Here is a 21914-nt window from a genome sequence, read left to right as displayed (position 1 = left end):
ATAATAAAACAAAGTTTATTTTAAAACTTTATTTCTGCAAAGCCAATCAAGAAGTGTTGGAGGGAAAAAGTGTAAAAGTTATTCTTGCATATTTGGGAACAGCAAGCACTTAGAGAAAACAAGGACTTATAGTTGAATCAAAGGCAGTACCCTGCTTACTTGTATTTTAAAACAACGCTGATCTTTCTTAAGCAACATCCCTAAAAGCTACAATATGATACAGTACGCAATAGCTCACTTGAAAGTGCTAGGATCAGAAGGTAAAGAACGCCATATGCCACCCCACTTCAACTCCCTACTATACAATGCTGTTTTTGCGCTTGATAAATCAAGCATTCGTGTAGCATTACATTCAACAGAAACATTTCTCGTACTTTGGGTTTAAGATCCTTGCCCCTCCAGTTCGGATGTTGTGACATCTGACTCTTCATCATTGTAAATATTTTCAGCCTGGAGATAATAACCAAATAAAATCAGGTGAAACTCCCTAAAAATTTTACAAGACTATCTAAAAACAGCATTTAATAGTTCTATCCAGATTTTAGGTGTCACCAGCCAGTGTGATTTAGTGTTGGAAATTAAATGTGGAAACACTTTACAGTAAACTTCATAGTTTACTTTGTGTTTTACTCTCAGACTTTAATAAATTTAACGAGGAAAAGGCAGGCCAGTGTTCTCAAAAATTATTTGCCAGGGTATAATTTCACACATATATCTAGCTGACCATGCACTACTTATTTCAGTTGTCCAAAAAAGGCATTTTCCAAAAGCATTTCAGGCATTTAGATGGAGCGATAGATAGCCCTGAAGCTTATGTAAGGGCTGGTAAACCATGTCTCAGAAATGTCAAGTGCGCATCACAGAACTCAGGATCTCAGTAAACACTGGACATGGAGCAATGATGCCAAGAGCCCAGTTGATGAAGAGTCATAATCATGAAAATTGGAGCAGGTGCTATGTCTACATCAATATGTCCATACTGAACTAAAGACTTGTTAAAATGGAGAAAGGTCTTTTAAGACTTTCCTTCTATAAATATTTGATGTAGTATGCACTGAAATACTTGAAATATTTCTATTATATCATTAGTAAAAATCTCTTCAAGATAGTCGCTGAGGAGAAAAAAAAACTTTAGCTCACCATTTGCCAGATCTGCATGATGTTATCCTCAGACACTGAGCAAATGACCCAAGGCTCATTCGGGTTCCAGCTAAAATCTGATATCTTGGCAGTGTGTCCTCCATGAATAAACTGTTAATAAGAACAAAAAAGTCTTGGTTTCCTATCTTATGTTAGAAGCTAGGTTTTAGAGCATCCATCTAGAAACGGGTTGCTGAACTGCACTCTGGAGGGAGGGTGGCACAAGCTTAGTAATCTAGCCCTCCATCACTCTCCTTTGCCCATTTCCAGGTGATAGGATGCTACAACGAATGCTTGGATAACCTTCACCAAGATTCCCCAAATACTGTTTTGTTAACATACCACTGGCTGAGCCACCAGAAAGTTGCAGATAGCACACCTTGCCCCTAAATACTTCATTCAGCCTACATCACCTGAAATGACATTTTCCTTCACGACCACAGTGCTGTTTCCATACCTAATACAATCAACACTCAAATTCTGCCTCATTAGCACATATATTGTTAGGTAAAAATATTCAAGGTAAAACATTTCCAGGATGTTATATACTCTTTTCTGAAACTGGAACACGTGGAGACTTCTGGTTCTTCTGTGGCCCCCTGAAGGATCCGCTTCTCCCCCTTAGTAAGGGAAAGGCATACCTCTCAGCCATCCTTCAATCTCTCCAAGACACACTGCCCCAAGGCTGGGGGAAAAAAATTTCCAGGACTCCAGAAAGTCCCCGTTAGGGCTAAACCGAGGTATTTGCTAAAAAATGCAGAAGGGAGCAATCTTACTTCCTGCACAGGGCCTTATGTATCTTAGAATTAAGATTCAGAAGAAACAATTCTTGGGACTTCCTGGCAGTCCAGTGGTTAAGCCTCCCAGCTTTCACTGCAGGGGCACAGGTTTGATCCCTGGTTGGGGAACTAAGATCCCACATGCTGCACAGCAAGGCCAAAAAATAAAAATTTTTTAAAAATTAAAAAAATTCTTATAAGGACAATATGAATGTCCCTTGATTTCGGACTCTCAAGAAACAAAAAGAAAAAAAAAACCAGAAAGCAAAATCCTAGTGAATTTTCTCAAGGACCACAAAATTGTTAGAGATGTTAAATAGTTATACACTGTCCTCTCCCTGTGATATACATATATAAAAAAAGCAAGAAACTTTGAAAACATTATATACTAAGTGCAAGAATCAGTCACAAGAGACCACATACTGTATGATTCCTCTCATATGAAATGTCTAAAACAGGCAAATCTAGAGAGACAGAAAGTAGGTTAGTGGTAGCCAGGGGCTCACAAAAGAAGACTGAGAGGTGATGGTTAAAGGTACAGTTTCTTTCGGAGGGGACAAAAATGTTCTAAAATTGACTTGTGATGGTTGTACAACTCTGAATATACTAAAAATCACTGAAGTGTTTAGATAGTGAACTGTATGTTCTGTAAATTTTATCTAAATCAAACAGTTACCAGGGACTTCACTGGAAGTCAAGTGGTTAAGACTCTGTGCTCCCAATGCAGGGGGCACGGGTTGCATCCCTGGTCGGGGAACTAAGATCCCACATGCTGCACTGCAATGTCAAAAACCCCCCCAAAATGAGAATAAACCAGTATTACCAAAGTTTAAAAAACTATTATTACCAAAGTAAAAATAGTTGGTAACAACACTTTAACTAAAAAAGACTTAAAATTTATGAAGCCCTGCATCACAAAACAAGACTTTTCAGACTAAATCACAATAACCTCCAAGACCTCCAATTTGAAATCATCCTCAAGAGATAGAATCTGAACGTCCTAACTCCTTTTTCAAATACATGAAACAACGACAAATAGTCCAGTCTGCGTATGACACTTCATCTTGCATAAGAAAAAGTCAATATATACCAGGAGTTCTGGAGGCCCATCTTCTGCATCTTCTGCTGATTGTTCTTCTCCAATTTTGCTATTGAGAAAAAACACAATGCCTTCAGTATTCAAATTCTTCTAGCAACAAAGTTTGCAAAGCCAGCATCAGCCCAGAAATCCCATCCTAAAACACTCTTAAAAGCAACATATTTCTATACTGTTATCAGTTAGAGTTTTTGTATTAATTATTTGGTGGGAGGGTAGGGTGTTTACTTTCTGGAAATGGTAATAACAGCTGTTCATAAGTGAAGCTGCAGAATACAAGTTATTGTTAATAAAACATTAATTTAGAATTCATTCAATATCTTAACTGAGGCGTTTCCTGACTTAGGATTAAAAGGTGAAAAGTATATAAAATATTTACAGAAGAACTGATCCCCAATCCCTACACTTCACTCTTAAGGCCTTTTTCATCCTAGGAGTGAAATACAACTACACACCAGTACTGAAGATCTGCTAAAGATAGGACAACAAAACAACTTTAAATATGGAATATATAAGCCATGAACAGGTTTTCATTTTTTCTTAACTTCAATTAAAAAACAAACACAACCCCCCAAAACTTCAATTTGTAGAATTTGCTAGCAGTTCCGACAGTGAAATCACTCAGAAGTTACACACTATTATCATCCCCAATACCTATTCCACACGTGGGCTTGCTAGTTTGTTTTCAAGTAAAAAAGAATATTCTCAGATGTCTGTTTTAAAGACTCTACATTTTCAAGCATCTATCATGACTAGGGTTTCTTCTGTAAGAACACAGAACATTAGCAGTTTAGCAGTTTTACTGTTCCATACACTGAAAAGTGGGTATACTGTCTTTGTAATTAAGGCAGCCTTGACTAAAAACTTAGTCCACTTCAAAGCAATTCAGGTAGGAAAGAAGTTATTTTGGGGCATGTTATGATTTAGATTCCAGATAAGAACATAAGAACACCTCCACGGAGAGATACATAATAGAGCAACATTATTAACGGCTCTAAAAGCTCAAAAAAAAAAAAAAAAAAAAAAAGCAAAGGAGTCTGAAATTCTTAGAATAAACTCTAAGAATTGGGAGAAACTGTTTCCATAATGAACCCCCAGAAGAACATAAGTTCTGATGGCATGGGCTGTGCTTATCCTGTTCTCATCCTCAGCAGTTACACAACCCACAGGAAGAGCTCATACCTGTGGGAAAAAAACAACTGAAAAAGATTAGTCCTGCAGATGTATGTGACATCTAAGGAGACACAAACAGCTGATGTCTTTACCCCTTTCTAGAGCAAGAGTTTTTTCAATACCATTGTTTGGATGTTAAAACACATGCACCCCTAACCCTGACTTCAGTCCTAATTACAAAGAAAATAAAAACTCACATTGGCATCAATTTTTTTCACATTCCATTTGCTGATTCACTTCTATTTTATGGAACAGACTCTTTAGGAAGGTACTTAAGATTAATTTTAGACTTATTAAACTGGGGTTAGCAAATTGCTCTTTTAGTCTATGAATTATTACATAATCTGCTATATTAGCATATTTATGCAAAATCTGTCACCAGATCCTGAGTTACCTTAAATCCCACACATTAAGGCGGCGATCAGTACCACTTGAAGCCAGAATGGTTTCGTTATGTGGAGACCAGTGGACCTAGCAACACATATTTGAAAATATAAAGAATCATCCATTACTGGGTTTGTGGCTATTGTTCTAATCCTAGATATTTTCCCATTTCATGTTCTGTACCCTTTGCTTGGCCTACAAGCCTTCACTCTCTTTGTGCTGTCCCTTCAGGTGCTCTTAAATGGCGCATCTCTTCAGCCTGCCCCTGGGAGGGTCATACTCCTCTCAAGGGTAACTCTGCTAGGGCTCCCAATAAACTTAGCCCCCAAACCATCCCAGAAGCTTTTAACATTTTCAATGAAGTGTACCTTACCCTATGCACATCTCTATTTTAAACCATATACAAGATATTTCATTAAAAAAATTAATTTACTTATTTTTGGCTGTACTGCTCAGCTTCTGAGATCTCAGTTACATGACCAGGGATTGAACCCAGGCCACAGCAATGACAGTGCTGAGTCCTAACCACTAGACTACCAGGAAACTGCCTTCACTTTTTAAACTGATCCTATTTTGCAAAGATTGTTCCTTTTACTTCTGAACTAACAATATCTAGAAAACTCCAAGTTATTTCTCACTAGTTTACTTACACAGTAGGCAAGGAGCTTTAAAAAAAACAACAACAAAAAACAGGGAATGCCCTGGTGGTCCAATGGTTAGTACTCTAGGCTTTCACTGCCAGGGATCAATCCCTGGTTGGTGAACTAAGATCCCCCAAACCACATGGTGTAGCCAAAAACAAAACAAAACCCCCAATGTCCCAAGTCCACTATGTAAAAGACAAAAATTTACAAACTTCCCTCTAGTAAAGAGTTACTAAAATCTGACAGAGACCCCAGAAACTATCACATACCTGGAAAATTTCATCTTTATGAGATTCAAAGGTATGGAGTTTCAATTTTAAATTACGCAGATCCCATAAAGCTACAGTCTGAAGAAAAATAAAATGAAAAGGAATTTGTTTCTGCACTTTAAGCAAGAATTTTAAAATATTGTAGTTAACAAAGACAACTAGGTTCGTAAACACCAAATATGCAAAAACTGAGAAACCTTATCCGCAGAGCCAGTTGCGAGAATGAACTCGCTGTAGGGATTGAAGGACAGGCAATTGACCTCGGCAGTATGCGCATCAACCAGGTGGCTCGGCTTGGAGGTGGTATTGGACCTGGTGTCCCATCTAAAACACAAAGGTACAAGGCACAGAGCACAAGAGCAGGCCACTCAACCCTGCCCTGCCTCTCTCTCCCACACTTGTGCCCACATCAGTGCCACTCCATGCCACTATTCTCTAGCTAACTTGCCCCTTCAGGGACAATAACCATGCAGAGTTGGCAACTTGGACTTCCAACCACTAGGTGATATGCTCTAAACCTGCGCAGAACAAACTAGGGCTATCTCTGCTTTCTTGTTCATTATGTTCCTGTCTGGATTACCAACTATTTCAAGCATGCACAAAACACTACACAGAGATTACTGTTTGATATCTATAACCTAGCCTAGTCAAATTCAGTATTTTGCTCTGTTTGCCTCAGATGCTAGTCTATGAGATAAAAAGCATTCCAGGTGGTTGAATGCAGCCCTGTAGCCATGCCTTGACGCACACTCTCCTCCCTCAACTTTAATGCAAGTCACCCTGATCCCCGATTTTGATACATACCACTGCCCCAAGCATGTTTCTTCATGTGCACATACCTTTTTTTCCTAAATAAAAAGTTGTGTTCAATCATACAGCACAGTAACTTTTATGTAAAAAGGCCATACCTATTTATAGCTTATTATGTCAATTATACCTCACTAAAGCTGTTTCTTTTTCTTTTTTTGAAGGCCAAGACACAATTTTAAAGCCACCACAATCACTGATGGTCATTCAGGACACCCATATAACAAAACCCCACTCAATTTTCCACCTTACATCATAAGTTTCTGATCATCAGCAACAGATCCAAACAAGGACTCATGCAGCAGGTGCCAGGCCACATCCTCTACAACAGCCGAGTGGCCGGTAAAAATTGCTTTAGCATCCACAATTTTGCCTTCCTTTGGTCCTGCATTAATATCCCACAGACAGACAGTCTGAAGAAGGAACAAAACAGGAGTTAGTTATGAGAGACTGAATTTAAATGCTAACACCTTATTTAAAACTCTTTTATTAAAAACAAAGCTACTTACTATATGAAAGTTATTAAAAAAAAAGTGAAGATTCATAAACAGAAAAGTGTACTGGTGTAGCTTCCGCAATCTGAGATGCAGAGGGGAAGGAAAATACAGTGTAATGGGGACGGGAGGATAGCATGGTGGGAGGCAAGAAATATTCTGGTTAGAGTTTCTACCTACATACATTCAATCAAGTATCTAAAATTCACCTAGAAAAAAAAATTAAAGAAATAAAATAAAATTCACCTAGATCACACAACACAGAGAGCCTGGTGTTCAATATCCACCAAACTGAAATGCGTATCTTAAAACTTCATGCTGGGCTGGGAAACTGGGAATTAAAACTAAAACATGCCTCTTAAAAAGTGAAAGCTTTTGGACAACTCTCACTTCACAGCAGAAACTACTACATACATCAGCAAGTGCCACAGGTGAACGACCTAGAAACCCCTACAAGGCTACTGGAAGAGACCACAGGGCCTGCCCAGACCTCAAAGATTACAGACCTGCAGGCTTTGAAAGTTTGAGTCTTTTCTTAACGTCTTGTCATAAAAATAGTTGAGAAAAGTCTGAAATTTCTATGAAAAAATTTGCAAACTGTAGGGCAGTGATTGTCACCTCAATGGAGTAAGAGATAATTCCATTAAGGTATTATCAAATTAATTCCACTGACACTAGTATCAACTTCCTCTCTTCATCAATCATTTTATTATCTGAAAGGGTTTCTGTTACATAATACACGTGGCCCTTAGTCTCTGTTGATACTTACACACTTGGATGCAGGTTACATGCATGGAAAAGGTGGAATGTGTCAAACTATTGACATTACCTGCTCTGCACCTCAGAAAGATCCTAGGAAAATTACCAAGATGCCTTGCATATGTGGAGCCCTTAGGAAACGTCAGCTATTAATTATGACCAGCAACTCCCAGTCTGATGTCTTCAAAAAGTACTAGTAATTAAGTTCTTGACTATAACCTGTCCTCCCTGTGTGGGAGACTATCCTATGTCCACTCTGAGGGAAACAGAAGAAGGCTCTTTCCGAGAATCTGTTCTGATGATGGGGGAGAGGGGCATGGGGAATGTTATATCCACTTCCCAGGGATGGCAAGAGTGACATCCTCATTGGCCTCATTTGGGTCAACAACCTGGCCTCTCTTCTTTTTCAGGCCATTTTCATTAAATCAGCCAGCACCATCTTTGCAGCCACCAAAGAAAATATAGGGTTGGCCAAAAAGTTCATTCAGGTTTTTTCATTATATGGTGTGGAAAAACCTGAACAAACTTTTTGCCCAACCCAGTATTAATGGAAGTTCTTCAAAAAAGTAAAAATAGAACTACTGCATGATACAGTAATCCCACTTTGACATTTATACAAAGAAAACAAAAACACGAATTTGAAAAGATATATGCACCCCCATGTTCACGGTGGCATTCTTTATAGTAGCCATGACATGGAAACAACCCAAGTGTCCATCAATGCATGAATGGATAAAGATGTGCTATGTTTGCACAATGGAATACTACTCAGCCATAAAAAAGAGAAAATCTTGTCATCTATGACAGCATGGACTTTGAGGGCATCATGCTAAGTGAAATAAGTTAGGGAAAGACAAATACCATATGATTTCGCTTATACATGGAAACTTAAAAACAACATGAACAAAACACAAGCTCACAGATACAAAGAACAGACTGGTGGTTGCCAGGGGTGGAAGGTGGAAGAAACAGGTAAAAAGGGTATACATTTATTTTTAAAAAATAAATTAGATGTTTTTTAAAGATCACTCAGAAAATCCACCTGAAGATTATCTTTAAAAATAAAAACTAAAAGTTGTGAAAATTTTAAATTTACAAAAAAAAAAAAAAAAAAGGAAAAAAACCCCCTGGCACCCAGAGTTGGTTTTTGTTGCCTATAACTAAAGAATTTTGACTGGGCCAATTACCTACTTCAGTATTTCAAAAAGCTTAACAGAAATTGCCATTAACAGACATATAAAGAAGCTCTGCAATGTGACAGGCCCTGTTTTAGGCATGAGGATATACTAATAAGAAGGCAAAGGAACCTACTTTCACGTGGCTGACATAAAATGTTAACTAGGGCCAATTTACATGAGCTTTCAAAAGCTCCATAAGTCTACTCTTGGCTTGTGCTTGGAATCATACCAAACACTTTATGCTTGTAGTATGGGAACCATGAAAGAAAATATGGGGCTGTTAGTGGCAAGAATGCTACAAACATTGTTTTATAATAAATTAACATGTGGGGAGGGAGGTGGGAGGGGGGATCAGGATGGGGAACACATGTAAATCCATGGCTGATTCATGTCAATGTATGGAAAAACCACTACAATATTGTAAAGTAATTAGCCTCCAACTAATAAAAATTTTTAAAAAAATTAACATGATCACTTTGCATTTGTGTGGTACTTCTTCATTGTTAAAACACTTTAAAGGATGCCAAGGTAACTCCATAGGGAAAGATAAGCTGGAAAAGCTGGATATCCACACACAGAAAATGAAGCTGGACCCCTACCTCACACCATATCAACATGGACCTAAATATAAGAGCTAAAACTGTAGAATTCTTAGAAAAAACATAGGTGTAAACCTTTGTGATGCTGAATTATGTAATGGCTTCTTAGATATGATATCAAAAGCCAAAATGATGAAAAATACATAAACTGAACTTTTGTTTCAGAGGAAATCATGAAAAAAGTGAAAAGACAACCTAAAGAATGGAGAAATTTTTTAAAAATCACATATCTGATAAAAGGGCTCATATCTAGAATATATTTTTAAAAAACTCTTAAAATTCAACAATAAAAAAATACAAAAATGGACAAAGGATTCCAATACAAGTTTTTCCAAAGATGATACAGAAATGGCCACAAGCACATGGAAAAGATGCTCAACATCATTAGTACATGTTAGTCAAAATCACAATGAAATACCACTTCAAACCCACTAGAATGGTTATAATAATGACAGACCATAACAACTGTTCGTGAGGACATGGAAAACTGGAACACTGGTACATTGATGGTAGGGATATGTAGTAGTACAGCTGCTTTGGAAAACAGTTTAGTAGTTCTTTTAACAGCTAAACTTAAAGTTACCATATAACTCAGTAATTTCACTCCTAGATGACTACCCAAGAGAAATGAAAACATTTATCTACACAAAAACCTGTATAAAAATGTTCACAGTAACAATACTCAAAGTAGCCCCAACTGGAAACAACTCAAATGTCTACCAATTGATAAATGAATTGTGGTCTATCTATATAACAGAGTACTGTTCAGCCATAAAAAGAGATGAAGTACTGACATATGCTCACATGGATGAACCTTGAAAACATCATGCTAAGTAAAAGCAGTCAGACAGAAAAAGTTGCATACTACATAATTCCATTTATATGAAATATCAAGAAATAAACAAATCTACAGAGATAGAAAGTAAACCAGTGGTTTCCTGGAGAAGGAAGGAGTGAGGAATAGACTGCTTAATGAATATGGAGTTACTTTTTGTGACATTTAATGAAAATGGTTTTGAATTAGTGGTGATGGTTTCACAACTTTGTGAATAAAGTAAAACTCATAGAATTGTACACTTAAAAAACTGTAAAAAAAAAAAAAACTAAACTAAAATGTATTAATCAGGCCTTACAAATGCTTTAAAGTCTCCATTACAGAGGTCCACTTTTAAATGGAACACCTTTTGCCCACTTTCCCTCCATTCTATGGCTGCTTCAAAAGAGATTTGTGGAATTCTATGACTCCAAAAGGGCAGTGTGATAACCAATGTTCTAAAACCTGTGGGAATGTTATCACAACTATCAGTATTATCTTAGAAAACCTTTCATCTATTAGTCTCCTTCAGTGCAGAGCTGTTATTGACAGTCTTTAACTCTTAGTACATGAGTAGATTAGGAAGAACAGGTTTCTCACATGGTCATCAGATGCACTTAGGAGATGTCCACTCAAATTGGAATTCCAAGAAAGACCATAGCCTTCCTTTTGGTGGCCTCTAAGCCTAAGGTCAGGATTACACTCTCCACTTGGGTCTAAAGAAAAAAGAAAGAAAGAGAAAGAAATAACATTGATTACTAAGCAATTATCTGTTTATCAGAACTGGTAAGAGCAAATTCTCACTCCTGAGTAAGTCTTAACATTTATTATAATGCTTACAAAAGCATTGCACACAAACAAGGACTTGGTCTGACCCACAGCCACCCTGAAAAGCTGTTCTCTGTGCTACATTTCAAATACTCCATGTAAACAAATAAAATGACTGGTTCCTTTGCAAAACCTAGTACCAAGTTGTAACACAAAACACTGAAAACTATACCAGCCCACAAATTTACATGGTGACAATCCAAGTCAATTTTTAAAACATTTTTTTGAAGAAAGCAGGTGGTCTGGATGTTCAGTCCTTGCATGTCTCCAGAGTAGCCTGCAACCATGACTGACCTAGTCACCCCTGGGAATGTGACCCTCACAAAATTCTTCATGTCACCATCTGATGTAGCCCTGTACGCCCAGAGCAGTGCGGCATGCTGTGGCAGCTTGTTGAAACTTGCAAGATTGTTGAGCAAGATTCATGAAGCATCTGACTTCACTGCTGGGGTCTGGAGTTTCCCTTACCATGGCTGGTCAGAGAGCAGGATATACCTATATGACCAGACTGCCATAAAACCCCAAGACCCTGAGACTCAAATGGGCTTCCCTGGACAGAGACATTTCTACCCCTGTGGTGTGTGGCCCCAGTGGAAAAGGACTCACAAGTCTACGCCTAACCTCTCTGGACTCTGCCTGATGTATATCTTTCTCCTCTTGTTTTTGCTCTGTATCCTTTGCAATAACAAACCTTAGCCAGTTTTTTTCTCCTTTTTTGCTCTATATCCTTTGCTATAGTAAATCTTACCCAGGAATATAACCTGCTGTGAGGTCCTGCATTAAATCACTTAATTTGAGCATGGTTTTTGGATCCCTGAAACCATTTCTAAACCTTTAAAAGTTGGAGTATACTAGTCTGTGTGACATCAAAGCAATTATTTCGAATCAAGAAGGATCAAGCAGTGGTCTGAATTTATTAACGCATACCTGGTTTAGCAGGGTGCTTCGTATAGTCAAAAACCAGCACATCAGAAGATGGTGTTTTTGTAGCAATGATGTGAGGATTCTGCGGCATGTAACGAGCACGGTTTACTTCTCCTTCATGGTTAATTTTAATTTCACATTCTATTTTTCCTGTTACAGAACCAAAGCCACCAAATTCTAATGTGAGAAGAAAGAAATAAACACATATACTTACGATTAAAATTCATAAGTCATTTAGTTTAATCAATCTGAGATTTTAATCTGACAGAATATAACACAAAGTGGTAAGAGAGCAAGAGACCAAGCGAGCACAGAAAAATATAGGTTCATTTGCCACTTAGAATTAATTTATTCTCAAAGTCCATCTGAATTGGAAAATACTGATACCTATTCTTGCAAGTTAATTCAGTTCCATTTTGGACTTAAAACAACTAAAAATCGGCTCCTTTCAGTTGTGAAGATGATGTAATTATTCACGAAAATTCAAATAACCATGCAATTAACACACCTAAGCCTTTTAGTTCAAACACAACTCATTTTGAAGTGCTGAAATTAGAATCGTATTTTAGGTTTCTTTAAGATAGGTTCACCTTCAGGAGCATGAACAGTCCTTGAGTCTAAAGTCAAGAACACCCTCGTTTCAGAAACCCATGCTGACTAACCTCCACCCAACACCAAGACACAGACACAGTTACACACAAGTCAGTTCCACCAGAATCCTTGAACACATCGGTTCAACTGCTGGTGGAGTGCCAAAGCTAAAATGAGTGGGCTAACCTTTCTATCTGGTGTTGGAATACGACTGTATGTTAAATAGTTATTAAAAAGACCTCGGAAAAGTGACAAAGCCACACAAAAAAGTATGACAACTTCGGAGAAGCAGTAAGATGATAGCCGAAAGAATACAAGTAGAGAACATCTAAGCAGATAATAGCAAACAAGAATATTTTCTTTCCTGTGCTCATAGATAAAAACTTGAATTAGTTACTGACACATTGAAAGCTTGGAGGCTTCACATTATAACTGTTATTTCTTCCTGACCTGTATCACTTCTTCTTTGCACATTCCTTTTTCGCTCACCCTGTATCTCAGGTCAAGTAACACTAACTCAAATGTCTAACGGAGCCAGGGAGGTAACAAGTAAAATAGACTAGCTGGGGCCTGGTGAAAACACACTGGAATCCATAAGCCTCTTCTCAGTTTCAGCCACATCTTGCTATGTGGGAATGCGTAATCAACACTGGCTCCTGAGGCTTACTATTAGAATTTAGCCATTCTTGGGAATTCTCTGGCAGTCCAGTGGTTAGCAGCTGGTGCTTTCACTGGGGGGGCCCAGGTTGGATCCGTGGTTGGGGAACTAAGGTCCCACAAGCCACTCAGGCAAATAAAAAAAAATTTAGCCATTCTTCTTCTCTATGACAAACACTATTGCTTATTATTTCTGGGGCTGAAAATCATATCCCATTTCACACAACTCCTCTCACACAACCATATGCAATCACCCATTTCCCTCTGTGCACTTTCCCTTCCCATCACATCAATGAAAGAAAATGCCTCGGTCTTTCTAAGAACACCCCTTCTGATCCATCACCTGCCACCTCTTGAGACCCTGCTCCAAAGCTGTCGGCTTTTTCTTTATTTTCAACCTCCCACCACCGTGGACCCATAGGACACTCTCTCTCTCACTCTTCTGCTACAAAGATTCTTAAGCTTCCCAATTCCTTTAGTGAAAACAAACTCAACAGGTTTCCTTTAATAAAAACTGGGCTTTCAGGTAAGATTTACTGTGTACACAGAGCTTTCTTAAAACTCAAAAGGAAAAGTCTGAAAAATCACTATCTTAATGATAATAGTATCCATTAAAAATACTGTGACTAAAAAAAACAAAACCATTAACTAAAAGTTTAAAAAGCTTGACATCAACTAAGTATTGCAGTCACGTGTTAGAATATAATTCACTGGACAAGTGACTAATAACTAAGTATTTCCATATTATGATGCAGAGACTAATTCTCAAGCTGAAAGCCCATTAACTACTTACTTTAGGCTTCCCTTGTGGCTCAGTCGGTAAGAATCCGCCTGCAATGCGGGAGACCTGGGTCCAATCCCTGGATTGGGAAGATCCCCTGGAGAAGGGAAAGGCTACCTACTCCAGTACTCTGGCCTGGAGAATTCCATGGACTATATAGTCCATGGCGTTGAAGGGTCAGACACAACTGAGCGACTTTCACTCACTTAGGACTAAAAGCCATTAAAAATTTTCTGATTACAATATTTACAGAAATAATGCATAAGGTTGTGGGGTAATGGACTATGAATTGTGGAAGTGGTAAACTGAGTAAATCATTTTGGAAAACTTTTATATTATTTTAGGTTGAGAATGAATACACTACGCAACTCAGCAATTCCATTCCACTAGATAAATTCTCCCACAAGTACGAGAAGACACGGCAAGGATATTCACTAAAGCACTGCTCCAAGAACAAAACATCCACAGAGATACAACCCAACTGCCCCTTGACAGAAGAATAAATGGGGGTTTAAGTATAATGGAATACTACACAGCAGTAAAAAGAATAAGCTAGACATTTACATGGTACACACACACACACAGAACTGAATGAAAAAAGCAAACTGTACAACATTATGTGAATAATAAAAATAAAAAGTTGAAAACAGCACACTAATTTCAGGACAGTGATGAATTCTGGAAAGGAAAGCAGAGAGGAATGGAGCAGGGTTGGCAAGATTTTAGCTATAAAGCAGTATTATATTTTTTAAAAAGTACTGGACAATGTTAAGATCTATTCAACCATGTGGGGTTGTGGGGAAGCACTAATCCAGCAGGTCTGGTTGCTGAGTCCTCGCCACTCTGATGGAAACTGGGACCATGACTGACCCCTGATCAACTCCTGGGAACATGGACCTCAGAATGTTCTCTATGTCACTGATGGGTTGATTTTGTGGTATATACCCAAGCAATGGATCATGCTGTACCAGTTTGTCAGGGTGGCATTGTACAAATATCAAGACTGATGATACACACCTGACTTCATTACTGGGGTCTCAAGATTCAGTTGCCATGGCTGGCTGCCAGTATAATTTGCCTACACAACTAACCCTCAAGAAAGACAGAGACCCTGACCCTCGAATGGGTTTCCCTGAGCAGAGATAGCCCACATGTCTCCCTGTTATTTGTTGCCAGAAACAAAGTACATCCTATGTGGCCCTGGATGAGACTTGTGCTGGACCTCCCTAGACTCCCTGATGTATATCTTTTTCCTGCTGCTTTTGTCTTGCATTTTTCATTGTAACAAACTTTAGCCTTGGGTATAATTTGCAGAGTCTTTTGAGTCCTCCTAGCAAAATCATCAAACTTGGGTGGTTGTGGGAATACCAAACAGGGGAATTATGTTTGGTTTGGGCAAAGGGAGTCAACAACTTTCATTAAAAAGCTATTAACCATTTGGTGTAAATGCCTGACTTTTTTTTCCTATGCATACACCAACACATATTCTTACTATTACCAAAACTGTTACTATAATCACACACACTTATCAGTTAATCAATTTATCTTGGACACCTTTCCATACCAGTGCATACAGATTTATCTCATGGTGTGAACATAAAATTTCAGAGTTGACGTTAAACTACCCAAAACATATTGGTATAAAGTTAATATATAATCAGAGGGTTACTCCTCAGACACCAATGCTAGAATATATGGATTACTTACCACCCTTTTCACTGTCACAGTGGGAAGCATCAAACTGCGCATCATCATTCGGAATATGGACTCGAGCAACCACGAGATGATTCTGCTCATCAGATGTGTGAGTCCCCAGCACTAGCCAATGAAGGGCATAATCCTTTCCTTCCGGTCTGTTTAGGAAAGAAAATAAGTCATACTAATCCTATAAGGGGCTTCCCTGGTGGCTCACATGGTAAAGAATCTGCCTGCAAAGCAGGAGACCCAGATTTGATCCCTGGGTCAAGAAGACCCCCTGGAGAGGGAATGGCTACCCTCTCCAGTATTCTTGCCTGGAGAATTCCATGGACAAGAGGAGCCTGGCTACAGTCCAAGACGTCACAGAGTCACAAAGAGTCGGACATGACTGAGCGACTAAAACTTTGACTTCTTCCCCCCACAATCCTATAAGAAATCAGTTGCTAACAAATTGTCCATCACCGACTCCTGTATTCATAAATCATGACTTCTCAACTTAAAAAAAATATCTTCAATACACTAGGTGTTTCCGGTTTCCCAGTAAGAGGTAAAAAGGCAGAATGGACAAAATAAAGTGCTGAGTCAAGAAAAAAAGGGTTTAAACCCTGGCTCAAAGTAAAATTAATTATATGTGATTCCTTAAATCACAACTTCCCTGTGGGTCTCAATTTCTTCACCTAAAAAACAGGTTATGAGTAAAAATGACATGATGTGAAAACTCCTTATTTATATTTATGGTGCTTAAAGTTTATAAAACAGGCATTCCCATTTTTACAGGGGAAGGCAGGGGAGAGGGTCATCTTTGTTACCCTATTCTATGGTAATTCCTTGTGGCTAAAGAAACCACTGATGCCTCTTGGCACTTAATCCAAGTGATGATTTTGCATCTGTATCTATTAACAATGCATTCCTATTTGTATTATTCAGAATAACTTTCACCTGTGTTCCATGGTTCCACATCAGTAAGGCAGGCTGAGAAGTAAGGCTCTGAGCCCCAGCATTAAAAAAGAAAAACAAAAAACAAAAAACACCTAGACTAGTTGTTTCTAAATTCCAGCTGTACAAAGGATTCATTGGTTTAGAATAAAGGTTTGTGAATTACTTCCAGGCATGTAATTTAGTAATAACTAAAAAATACAAGATTAAATTTTACCAAGATTGGGCTTAGGGTATGAAACAGCAGTAAATACACAAAAACTCCAAGAACAGAATAAGGCAGTCATGGCTAAGCAATAGGAATTCATTTGAAAAAGGACATGTGGACTTCTCTAGTGGTCTAATGGCTAAGACTGCACACTCTCAATGCAGGAGGCCCAAATTCCACCCCTGTTCAAGGAATCAGATCCCACATGCCACAACTAAAGATCCCACATACTGTCAAATAAATAATAAATAAACAAAATATTTTAAAAAATAAAAAAAGTGAATCTTCTATTTAAAAAATTAAGACATGGGTCTGAGTCGATGTGTGTTCAGTGGCCAAGAATACAATGTGGTTAACAAAAAATGTAATTACTTTCATCTTACATGAACTTATATAGGGTAGGAAGAGGCAATACACATGGGCATTCATCTACTAATTTGTAACTGGAAAAACCACACTTAGAAAATTAGGCTCTAGGCAATGCATTTTAGAAGGATTTAGGCAAAAATGAAACCCTTACAGGGAATAGTGGCTTGAAGTGAAAGGGAACTTAAACATATCTCAAGAGAACCATTTGAAAAGAAATAGGAATACTTGAGAGAAAGGAGGCACCACAAAACAATATTAGGGCTGACATAAAGAAAAGTGACTTGTTTTTTATGGCGTTAAGCAGAAAATTCTAAGACCTACAGGTAAAGTTATGGTCAAACACATCAGTTCATCCTATGACCTTTTTAAGGAGTAGAATTACAACATGGACTAGAGGGTCTGAAAAGCTCCTTTTGACTCCAAAATTCAGTTATTCCAGTTTCCTCTGACTCTATCATCGTATAAGGATTTTTCTTTTTACTACAAATTCTCTCATCCCCATCATCGAAAAACAAGCCTACTTTTCTGAGCCCATCAATATCTCACTATTTTCTTCGAATACTGGATGTACCTAAGGCTGCAGAAGCACTCATTATAAAAGACCATGTCCATTTTCAGTGCCAGAATTCTTTGACCACTTAAGACTCCACTGCTGAGAAATTCACCTGACAATCACAGATCATCACCACAAGGTTATTTTCGGTAGTAATGCCTGAAACAGCCAAAGACTGAAAACAAATATCCATCAATAAGGAACTGGTGACATAAGTTACGGTATATCCATAAAGGAATTCTACCGAGCCCTTAAAACAAAAGGGCATATATCTAAGCATGCTTATAGGGAAAAAGTCTCCAATATAAACTCCTAATTTAAAAAATCAAGTGAACAGAGACTTCCCTGGTGGTCCAGTGGTTAGGACTCCAAGCTTCCACTGCAAGGGTCACAGGTTCGATCTCCGGTTGGGGAACTAAGACCCAAAGTCAAGTCAACAACTTCCTAACAGAAAAAAAGGACAGAGCATGTACTTCTTCATGCTGGCAGAATGGATAAGAAATCTCAAATGACTGCTTCTGCTCTGGGTTAGGCAACCAGGAGAACAGAGGATGTGGAAGGGGAATTTAGTCTTCACTCTATGCAGCTTTGTATCATCTGAATTTGAATGCATACATAGATTTTTAGGTACAGTGTAAGTCTCAATATGTTTAAGAAATTGTTCAATGAGACATATGAAGTAATGATCTACCGGTTTTGAAAAATAGTTTCTTAGAGATACCTAAATAAAAATTCAAAGAGCCAAATCAATTATTTGGATGGTCACCTAACTGAATTTAAGGGCAACAGCTCAGAAAGTTCAAGTAATCATTTGGAAGCATGTTGTAGGTATGCAGAAGACCAGCCAGATGAGGTTGAGTAGGGCCTATCTCTCAAAGAGCCAGACTACAAGAGTATCCAACATTTCTACTGTCCTACATAGTGACAAAACACAATCACAGTCCCTTCATAGTCCCAACAGAAACCTGCAAAGCACCACTCAGCCATCTTCAACTCTTCAAAACCCAAGAATGCAGGCTGGCTGGCATTTTCTTGCATTCCCAGAGCCACTGCCCATCCCACAACCAGATCCCACTTCTTTGTATGTAAAGAACCCCATGAAATATATATTTTTCTGCTAAGTTCCTAAGTGTTAATATAAAACTAGTATCTGAGCTAAGAACACACAGATCTATTATCTTTAAAATCTTTTACACAAAAATCATAATAGGTAATGTGAAATCTTTAAAAAAATTTCAGTAAGCAGCTTTCATTGAAATACAAATGGAAACAGAGCTATTCCACCCTAATAACTTATTTCTGAATAGGAAAGGGTGGGAGAATTACCATCAGTCACCACTTACTGTGTACTCATTCTGTGCCAGCATTTTAACATGTGTGATCTTATTTATCTCCTCAGATGTAGGCCGTGAGAACCATCAGCATCTCCATTTACAGACCAGACTATTTCAGGATAGAGACTGACCAATTTACCCTAATTCACAAAGCTAAGAAGCAAGGGGCAGGATTCAAATTCAGATCTCTAACCTTAAAGCCTGGGCTCTTTTCTACTGTCAAAGATAAAAAAGATTCAAGAAAATGTAAATTAAGTTGTTTAAGTTTTAAATCTGCTTAACAGGAAGACACAATGCTCATGCTGCACTACATCAGAACCTCAATACCCTTAAGCATTTGATGGTCAAAGCTGTAAATGTCAACGCTTAGAAGTCTCCATTATTTAGTTCTTGGCTCCTCTTCCCACGTCTGTATATTTACATTAAGATTTTTGAAAAGTCCATTGGAAGTCCCTAACCGTATAGAAGTCAATGTTCGCATATGGAAAATCTGGCCATTATATGAGTTTTATATGAAAGTAACTTACTCTTATTTTTAAAAGTTGTTGCAAAACTTCTTTAGAGTTTAATAAATCCTCATTAAATGACATACACACGACAATCAAATTTAATACATTTTTAAAGTACATGGCCAGGTTCTTATTAGGAAAAGTGCAAGTGTATGAGAACCATAACCTAGTGCAGAGATTGTCTCAACTCTGGGGCCACCTGGTTTGCGTTCCAAAGCCCACTCCACCACTTATCAGCTGTGTGATCTGGGGCATGTTACTTAACATCTCAGCCCATTTCCACATCGATTAAAAAGAAAAGGATAATAAAAAGTAATTATTGTACTGTTGTATTAAACCAAATAGGACATAAAACTCTTCAGATGTGCTCAACAAATGTCAGCAATTATTACCAGAGAAACTTTACAAAGAGGTGAAGACCAACAACAACCTCAAAATGTATCCCATACTACACCACCTTTTCGTTGGTGGTGTAGTATGTGTACTGTGAAATTGTTTTCTCCTTTGCCAATTAAAACGAATTCGTCTTGTGGGCTGGTTATAAGGAGGTATTCATTTTGCAAAAATTCATCAAGCCATGCACTTTTCCCATGAAGTTTTAAAGAAATCCATTAGTCTGGGACCCAAAGAGAACCCAGTGTCTATATTTAAGTTGAAAAAATGTCAAATATATCTGGTGCATCCTACAAATATCCTTAATCTCATAACAGATTCTCTGTCCCCTTTTAATTCCACATTTATACGTCAGAAACCACTCTATAAATCAATTTTGAAAATAAAAATCACCTGCCACATCACCCAAATGCTTAATCGATTACTTATGTTCTATGTATAAAACGCAAAAAACTAGGAGATTCAGGTTAACAGCAAAATTTATGCAAAATAAGAGTTGACAAAAACCCTTACTTAGTCACTTCAGGAAGCCACTGAACGGTAAGACTCGGCCACTGAAGAGCATGGGTCATAACCAGGTCATACAGAAACGGTGTATTCTTCTTCCAGATTTTATATTCTTCATTGATGACACGCTCCTCCACAGTATCTTCAAACACTGAAATTTGGACAAAGCCCACACGATTAAGTGTCTGAAAAGGATTGAAATCTGTACTGGAGGTCACCTCGAGACGGCCACACCTAATCTCCTCTTTCTCTTAACCACTAATTTGGACACGAACAACTCACTGGTCTTCCAGAACGCGAGGAGAATATTAACACCAGGAAGCTTATTTTTTTGCAGTTTGAAATCAAAACCGCCTGCGTATACAATATTGGGTAATTAATTACATAGACATCGCAATTGTTTTGCCGGTTACAGCTGTTCGCACCTGTTCCAAGATGACGACCCGTATGTAAAGGGGCTCCCCGACCCACCCGGCGAGACGAATCCACGTGTAGCAGAAACCCCTCGGCCCGCTCCCTCCATCCCCCACCAGAAGAGGCCTCAGCTCCCACGAAACCCGAGCCGGCAGCCATAAGTCGGCGGGTTCCAGAATCCCCCGGACAAGGGCCGCGACCCCGAGGCGGTCGACGCGCGCGCGTGGAAGGTAGGTGCCGTGCCCGCTTTCCGGCGACGGAGGCCGCCTCCGCCCGGGTGCAGAGCAAGCGCCGCCGCCAGAGGGGGGTGATGGGGGGGGGTAGCGGGAAGGGGGCCCAACCGCGGCCCCGCGCCTAGCTCCGGAAGTGCTCGGAGCCCTTCGCGCCGCGGCCCCGTCCCGCGTAGGCCCCTCGAGGCGCGCGCCCAGCCTCGCGCCCGGCCCCGCCCCCTGCTCCTCACGCCAATTCGCGCCTTTCGCCGGCGCGTGCCGCGGCCTCGCACGCTCACCGCCCCCCACCGCCCCGGCGTGCGCCGCCCCGCGGGGCCTCTTACTCTCTTTACTCGCCATCTTGCGTCGGGTCGTTCGCCCCTCGCCGCCGCCTCGGACTCCCCCTGCTAGCCAAGAGCAGCCCAACCACAAGCGCTCCTGCCTTTCCCAGGCGCGTCACACACTTCTAGCTCTCGAAGCCTGAGCTCCGTCTTACAGCCTGGGAGCTCCCCAGACGCTGCGTCCTTCTCTGCTGCCTCCTCCCCGCTTGCGGGTACCGAGGTCTGAGGCGCTCTTCTCTCTCTCTCCAAACTTGGAACGAGACTTTTCAACCCGCGCCTCCCAGCCCGCCCAGGCAGCTGAGCGCAGGCGCATCCGCCCTGGGAAAAGTGAGAGGCGGTGGCTAGGGCGGGCCTGGGAGCCAACGGCTTCGTCTTTTTGACCAATGACTGGCAGCAGGCAGGTTTCACGCGGCGTTCGGAGGCGGGCTTCTGGGGGTGGGCGGGGCGTTCCGCGGCAGGAAGTTGGCGAGGCGCAGGCGCGAGGGCTCGCCTGGCGCTCCCAGGGCAGGCCGCGGGGGCGGATGGG

The 21914-nt window shown here is 39.7% G+C and overlaps 1 protein-coding gene across 4 annotated transcripts; it reads right to left on the bottom strand.

The window, feature by feature from the left end:
- Nucleotides 1-14: 14 nt before the first annotated feature.
- Nucleotides 15-21713, bottom strand: RBBP7 (RB binding protein 7, chromatin remodeling factor). Of its 4 annotated transcripts, none has more exons than XM_043895404.1 (12): nt 21392-21713; nt 20431-20575; nt 15625-15770; nt 11892-12038; nt 10737-10852; nt 6545-6705; nt 5683-5809; nt 5486-5563; nt 4583-4659; nt 3010-3067; nt 1141-1251; nt 15-450 (listed from the first exon to the last, which is right to left on the bottom strand). In XM_043895404.1, exons 1-12 carry the CDS (start codon nt 21405-21407, stop codon nt 382-384), a joined length of 1251 nt encoding a protein of 416 aa, XP_043751339.1. In that variant the 5' UTR covers nt 21408-21713; the 3' UTR covers nt 15-381. The 4 variants fall into 4 exon arrangements, with proteins under 4 accessions (XP_043751339.1, XP_043751338.1, XP_043751336.1 ...); XM_043895403.1 differs by having other exon boundaries at nt 11892-12065; nt 21392-21712; XM_043895401.1 differs by lacking the exon at nt 21392-21713 and adding an exon at nt 20850-21251 and having other exon boundaries at nt 11892-12065.
- Nucleotides 21714-21914: the final 201 nt, after the last annotated feature.

The sequence above is a fragment of the Cervus elaphus genome, chromosome X, assembly GCF_910594005.1.
Source record: "Cervus elaphus chromosome X, mCerEla1.1, whole genome shotgun sequence".
Classification (NCBI taxonomy): domain Eukaryota; kingdom Metazoa; phylum Chordata; class Mammalia; order Artiodactyla; family Cervidae; genus Cervus; species Cervus elaphus.
Note: the sequence above shows the minus strand (reverse complement) of the source record. Positions and strands in the feature narration are given on the sequence as shown.

Coding starts and splice junctions, on each gene's coding strand:
- RBBP7 (XM_043895401.1), bottom strand. CDS start 20,997: ATGGCTGCCGGCTCGGGTTTCGTGGGAGCTGAGGCCTCTTCTGGTGGG. Junction 15,771..20,430: donor TGGCTTCCTGAAGTGACTAA/GTAAGGGTTTTT, acceptor TTTCCTAAACAG/ACCGGAAGGAAAGGATTATG. Junction 6,706..10,736: donor TAAGTGCATCTGATGACCAT/GTGAGAAACCTG, acceptor TTCCTTCTTCAG/ACTGTCTGTCTGTGGGATAT.